Source organism: Rhinatrema bivittatum, chromosome 11 (genome assembly GCF_901001135.1).
Source record: "Rhinatrema bivittatum chromosome 11, aRhiBiv1.1, whole genome shotgun sequence".
NCBI classification, from domain to species: domain Eukaryota; kingdom Metazoa; phylum Chordata; class Amphibia; order Gymnophiona; family Rhinatrematidae; genus Rhinatrema; species Rhinatrema bivittatum.
Window position 1 is genome coordinate 16,627,407 of NC_042625.1, and position 7,042 is coordinate 16,634,448.

At 43.8% G+C, this 7,042-nt stretch overlaps 1 protein-coding gene across 1 annotated transcript in view; it reads right to left on the reverse strand.

The window, feature by feature from the left end:
* SEZ6L (seizure related 6 homolog like) overlaps positions 1-6,480 on the reverse strand; it is a 220,921-nt gene extending 214,441 nt beyond the window's left edge. The window contains exon 1 of the mRNA XM_029571268.1: positions 5,940-6,480. Coding sequence (XP_029427128.1) covers positions 5,940-6,480 — 541 coding nt within the window. The remainder of the gene's footprint in view (positions 1-5,939) is intronic.
* Positions 6,481-7,042: the final 562 nt, after the last annotated feature.

Sequence of the window (7,042 nt, forward strand, 5' to 3'; positions counted from 1 at the left end):
CCATGTGAAAATGAGAGACTTACATGGCACCGTCATGCTTGCCCCATGATTTTCAAATCAGGCATACCTTGATTTCCATTTAAAAGCACTTTGTACTCAATTTTGGTTCATCAACAATTGCATACAAGGAAAATGCGACACGTAATTTGGATGCAAAGGCCACAGTCTTTTATTAGAATCCCTAAAATGGGAGTCTAATCAGGCACCAAGTCCGGTCCATAATGTTTACAGAAATTGCAGCTGGGCAGGTGCCGATACTTTAATCTCTACCCACATGGAGTCGTGGGGTCCTGGTCCAAAGCGGGCCCCCAGAACAGGCATTATGACCGCCAAGCACCGGATGGGTTCCCCAGCTCAGGCCACCACAAAGCAAGCCCCCTGCCAAAGCCCATCTGCCGAAGGGGATCTCGGCCCAGCTGCCATAAAACAAGCCTTGCCAGAGCCCCTCCCCACGGTACATATTGGTACTTCCCAGCTTACTTCTAATGCCTCTGCATTTACAAATGCTTTCCTGGACTTGGTTGCCACTGCCTTAGGGGCCTGGCACATGCAGGCATGGAAGTACCTTCTGCCTGCGCGTGATGGGCACTCCCGTCACTACTGCATCAGATGGGTGAATAGCCTTGGCATAGATTGAAGGAATAGATCGTTTCCCAAGTTCGACAAATGTACTCTGTCCGAAGCATGGGCATATAATTCTGCACCAATGTCCGTCCACCCATTCCTGTCACAAATGGTAGCGACCATGTCACCAGTGATAACCACCCTGGCGTTGTATGGCTTTGGCAGGGTACCTTCCCCACCCAGTGCATTTAATGCTCTGTTGAGGTATGGTTTCTGGCCAGCAGAATCTTGAGGGGTGGCCACAATGAGGCAAAGTGGCTCAGTCTTCCGTGATTGATGCCAACACCATTACCTGAATCGTTGCCATCAAAGCGTATGATGATAAGGTCAGGTGGTGTTGGGCTCACTCTTCCCAACTGCGGCATGGGCTAGAGCTGGTGCCAACACATGCCTCCTTGACCCAGCCTTTTGATTGCCCATTCTATTGTCCATTCTTCTCTGACAACCCAAGCATCGAGGAGTGGCCCCACTATGACCGCCTTCACCAGCGGGGTCCCAGGCAGTCGTCCACACAACATGACCATCCAGGGTTCCTTACAGACGTGTCCAGCTATTTATTCGTCAGGCCCAATCCCCGGGTTTGACCTCAGCACCCATTGGACAAGTGCAGAGGGGTCCTGGGCAGTCTGCCACAAAGCAGTATGCTCCAGGGCCCCTCACAGATGTCTCCAGCCATTTATCCATCAAGCCTGATCCCCAGGCCTGACAGAGCCCATGGTCCAAGCGCCAAGGGGTCCTGGGCAAAATCCACCACAAAGCAGGACCCTCCAGGGCCCCTCACAGATGTGTCCAGCCATTTATCCATCAGGCCTGATCCCTGATCCTTGATCCCCAGGCCTGACATTAGAGCCCATGGCCCAAGTGCTGAGGAGTGGCCATAAGGCTTCATGCCCCTCAAACAGTCTCACTCTCCACGAGTACTCCTTATGACCATCTCCACCAGAGGGGTCCTGGGCAGTCCGCCACATAGCAGGACCATCCACCCCCCTCAAAGACATGTCCAACCGCTGATATGTCAAGGCCCAATCCCCGGGCCTGCTGCGGCAGGATAATCCAGAGCCCTTGTGTATGACCACCTTCACTGGAGGGGGTACTGGGCAGTCTGCCCCCTAACCTGGTCAAATTGATAATGATGAGCCTACTGCATGCACCTCAATCCGTCCTGGACTGTTCATGACGCTGACGTCCTCCAACTGCAGCTATAACACATTCTGCCGATGCTTTGCAGTTCGCTGACACGCTAAGCTCCAAAGACTGTAAGTGCAAGGCCATCTGGACGAACATAGTCCAAAGAACTGGGCCACAAAGTAGTGAGAGCTCTGCGCGGCCCATTTCCAGCTTTGAGCAAGCAGCAAGGTGCGAATGTACCAAGTTCTTGGATATTTCCTGCTGTTTAGTGTGCCTATGCTGCTAATAAAGAAACCCTTTGGAACCTGATATTGCAATGAAAAACACCGCATCTCACACGTGGGTACCTCTCCAACACTCATCTCCGCTTGTGCTGTGAGAGAATCCGCATTCTCGCTACCGAGACATGCCTCGCTCGCAGCACAATATATATGCACGTGTATGCCGGCTCACACATATGGACATGGCAATTTTATAACATACGCACAATATGCGCATATGTTATAACATTGGCTGAATGCATGTACATATGCACTCAATTCTATATAGAGATGTGCATGTAAATGCTGTGTCTACTGCGTTGTGGGGGAATTTTATAAGGGGTGCGCGCCGAGGCTACTTACCCTTTTCTCAGTTCACCCAGTGTAGGTATAGGACTTCCTAACCTTCCTAGTTTTAAAGGCTTCCTTCTCCCCTGTTAGACCCGACCCCAAAACCCCGCTGACGAGCCCTGATTTTTTTCTTTCCGGACTTATATGCTAGCAATAGCAGAAGTAAAGTTACGAAGTGGGGACCCCTCGTATTTATGTGCACATCTCTGATTCTTCCCCTGACATGCCCACGCCCTGACCAGACATTGCCCCTATCCTTCCTCTTTTTTAAACGTTTGGATTTGTGTGTGTACTGGGAGATATGCGCATATACAGGTGCTTCTGAAAATTTGTGTTGCGTGCGCTGGCCTGAGACACCCTTGTATCTCCTGGCTTTGTCGCACATAGGTCTTTTAAAATCCACCAGTTAGGGTTTATTTAGGCAAATTTAAAAGTTACCCAGCCAAATCCTTTTCAATATTGACCTCTATAGAGTCCATAGTAGGCATGAAATATCATGTTTCACTAGTACATTTATTCTAAATCCTTGAGAAATGTAATGGTTTAAGTCTAGAAAATACTATAGATGTGGGAGCCGATGTTGATTAAATTGGGATTCCTTTCTGAAGCAGGAAGAGTTAATCAGAATGAATCAGGACCAGCCATGAACTGGTTTGGCTATTGGAGCTACTTGCAGCTCAAGAAGAATTAATCCAATCTATGTGCAGTTAGAGTTAAGTCTCTATATTCACCCTGTTTGGATCTTTCTTTCCTGGTTCACTTGTGAATATTTACAGAATCGCACTGATATTAAAAATATTGGGAGTGTCGCACTGGCTTTTAGTGCTTGGAATCTTTGAACATTTGTATAAATCCAAACCAATTTATGAATACATATGGCATCCATTTTCCAACATTGTCCAGCTAGTAAAGTTAGGGGAAGATTCATCAAGCTGTGTTAGGGCTATAACATATGTTAAACAGCTTATATTACATGATATAGCCCTATTGAGTCAATATCACACGATATTCACGATATCTAGCATAAATTTCACCAGATTCTCTTCCCATTATAATGAGCTGCTTAGCGTAGCATTTACATGCATGAATTTTGCAAATCCATGCAAAACAGCTCATGCATAAGTAATCCTATGTAAACAAAATAACACGGCTGACTTAGAAATTTGTCAGCCACATTATTTTAGCTACACCTTTCTGAAAAACAATAATCTACTGTGGGAGAACTGAGACTCTAATGTGGGTCCCAATGGTCCCGCAGTATATTTAAAGAGCTGTGCGGCCCTAGAAGTGAGCACCCTAAAAAGCCAAAAAAGTAACTGGGTGTCTTTTGAGAATCCCTCCACCATTCACCTCTGGGGCCGCCAATCAAATGTAAAATAAAATAAGTAAAAACAGCCGTGCAATGACACACCCTGCCTCCACCCAGCTCATTATGTCTTGCAAACCCCTCACCCAAATACCATAGATAGCTCCCCCTTGTCCTCCTGTTTCTAATATAAATGAAAGCTGGTAGGGGCCCACCATCAATCTCCCACCCCCCTTTTCAACAAAAGATTTGTCTTCCAATACCCCCCAATCCCCTCTTAAATGGCCAAAAACAATTATTGGTGGCCTCATCATGGACCCTAATTTTAACCCCCCTATCCCCCAAACTCCATTACCTCGCAAAGTGCCATTCCACCAAAGATGGGTCAGGGGCAGCCTTACCCCTGGACCCAGTCAGTGCCATAACCCTGACATGCAATATTTTCTTGGGGAAGGGGAACAATATCACGAGAATGCCCACCCACGATATTGGGCCCCTCCTGTGATAAAACATTGCAGCTTAGTGAATCTCCACCTTCACCAGATAAACTTATCTGACTTTGTCAGGATATACAGCAGTGTGGCAGCGCTGCTCAATATTTCCAACAATTTTAAAAATAAATGGATAAGTTTATCTAGCTAACTTTAGGATGGCACTATGGCGACCAGATTTAGCCGGATAAGTTATCTAGCTAATTCTGAATATAGTAGCTAGTGAAATAACTTATCCGGCTAAATTAACTCTGCCTAGAAATATCCCCAGGATGTCTCCAAGTTATACTGCTAAATTGTTTCCAGCTAACTACTTAGCTGGATAACATGAAGGTGATCAGCCAGCAGGGATTTTAAAATCCTGCCATTTGTCCAGCTGAGTCCAATTTTAAATGAGAAATGGTGCAGAATATTGGCCGTATATATATATCTTCCCCTGTGAAGGAGTGTATAGACTAGAACCTTAACACACACCTTAAAGGACTGGACCAGTTTTCTGGCCCAGTCTGCCTTAAGTATCTAGAGTGGGAATTCAGGCCACAGGGCTTGAGTAAACACTCAGACTCAGGAAGGAGCAAAGGGGCCAAGAAGGAGAGAAGGAAGCTCCAGGAATAATGTCAGAATCCTGTAAGTTTAAATGCATGACTTTTGTGTAACACTGCTGAGGCAAGAGGTTTTTTGCTGTCTTTCTGTTTATCTTAAGAATGAAAGGGCTTTTGTGTTGTAAGCTAGTTAGTTTTCTGTTCTTTATCACACCTCCCTAAAGGCAAAGACTTCCCCAAGCTATCATATCCCCCTATTTAAAAGATTAATAACATTGAGCTTTGTGAATACATTCAAAAGACGTTTTAATGCCAAGGAGAAGCTCCAAACCTTTGCACCATAGTGATTATATACTTGAAAATGTAATTTTAGGTGCTGCATAAATAAAATAACAAAATACACCATAAATTCTAGAACATTCTCATTTAAATGGAATGTCACAATTACAAATAAATATATCCAAAAGGACCCAATACATACTTTTCATGGAAAGGTTTTATACATTTTTAGAAAAATGAAAACATTTTTAATAGAAAAAAAAATCTCATAAAGACGACACACATTATTGCACAACAAATTACTGATTAACAATAACAGCATATTGCACAGCTACCTGTATATATACCATTACAACATATTGCACATCTACCCATACATATATTTCCCCTCAAAAAAATAAAAAAATATAAAAAACTCAACCTAAATTATAAAAAATAATAATCACAAAAACAAAAAGCTAACAAACTAAACATCTAAAAAAAAAAATGCTAGCATTCAATCCAACTTTCAATACATTTTTTTTTAAATGTCACTTAATTACACCTTGGAAAATTTCAACTGTACCAAAATGGCACATTTTTTACCACCTTCAAATCTGCACGCTAAGGAGTAGATTTTCCACTGTGCATGCGTGTGCACACATGGACGTGTCAATTTTCTAACATGTGCGTCCCTGCTCGCCGCTCCCCACCCCCCCGGTCTGCCCCTTTGAGGAGACCCGGCATTTATTTGCGTACTGGCATTAACTCGCGAGGGCGGGCCTCTTCGAAAATTCGCCTGGTGCTCAAAAGACCCAGCCACACGTGTAAATGCCAGATTTTACACACGTAGGGCTTTGAAAATCTGCCCTTAAATTAACATTCATATTGTAGATACTGTACTGGTTCGAGCATTGCATCTTTTAGATTTTATCAATCAATTTCAGTATGTTAACATAGATAGATGAAGTAACTTTACCTGGCGTTTGTTCGGTGGTGATCACTGTTGTTGTTATTATAGTGGAGGTGGTCATCTCTTGATTTCCTTCAGATGCATTCCAATCAGTCTCCACAGTATTAGTCGGATTCACCACAGGGGCGATGAAATGACCTCGCTGAGCTCCAGTGATATCAGGCATGGACTCCTGCTCTGTTGTGTCTGGGTTCTCCTGGATATCACGTGGGGAAAGGAGCAGACCCACGTAAGGAGAAACCTGAAAAGGTACGTGCGTTATTGTAGCACCCTGGCCTTTTTTAACCAACCAGAATGGTAACTCAGAGGCTGCTGGCTTTTCTTCGGTAGGTAGCGTGATCACACCTCCCAGAGCTTGTGGCCTTTCACCATAGGGTAGAGAAGTGGAGCTTGTCTGAGTTGACACAAGGGATGGCTTTTGAAGCACTGCTGGTGTCATTTTGGGTCTTAAATGTTTTCTTGCTGTATTCACTTGCTTTAATGAAGGAGGCTTCTTCCTTATTGATAATGTTGTTTTTTCTGTTATATCAGGAGTATATGTTGGCATTTGTGAAACACCTTTATCAGTTATGGATATTTTTTCTGTTTCAATGTTAAGCAAATCTTCTCTTGATCGGTCAACACTTTGAGCTGTGGTAACATTGCCTGCTGTGTTGTCCTTGCCAATCTTGCTTGCCAACTCAGCAGAAAACTGTTCACCCAACTTCACATCTAAAAAAAAAAAGAGGGATATATTTTTTCAATACATGAACCCATTAAATCTGTATTTGTCATCCAGCTCTCTTAAATTGATGCCTGCACTAAAGCCATTACAGTATAACTATTGTTTTACTTAGTATTGAAGTAGGCCTCCAGTTACAAAAGTAATTACAATTGAATGGAAAACAGGTGAGTCTTTCAGGGGTAGACGTTCTCAGTTGACTGCTTGGGCACTGTTTCGTGAGGTCAGCACCTGAAAGATTAAAATGAATTCCTAATGCTTTTGTACTGCGTAGTTATGAATGTGCAAATGAAAGTGATCTTTAGGAAGAAAGTAGAACAGATATAACTTTAGCAGTGACAGATCAGTCTTATTGTGGCCAACAGATAAACTCATTTGTAATGCGGGC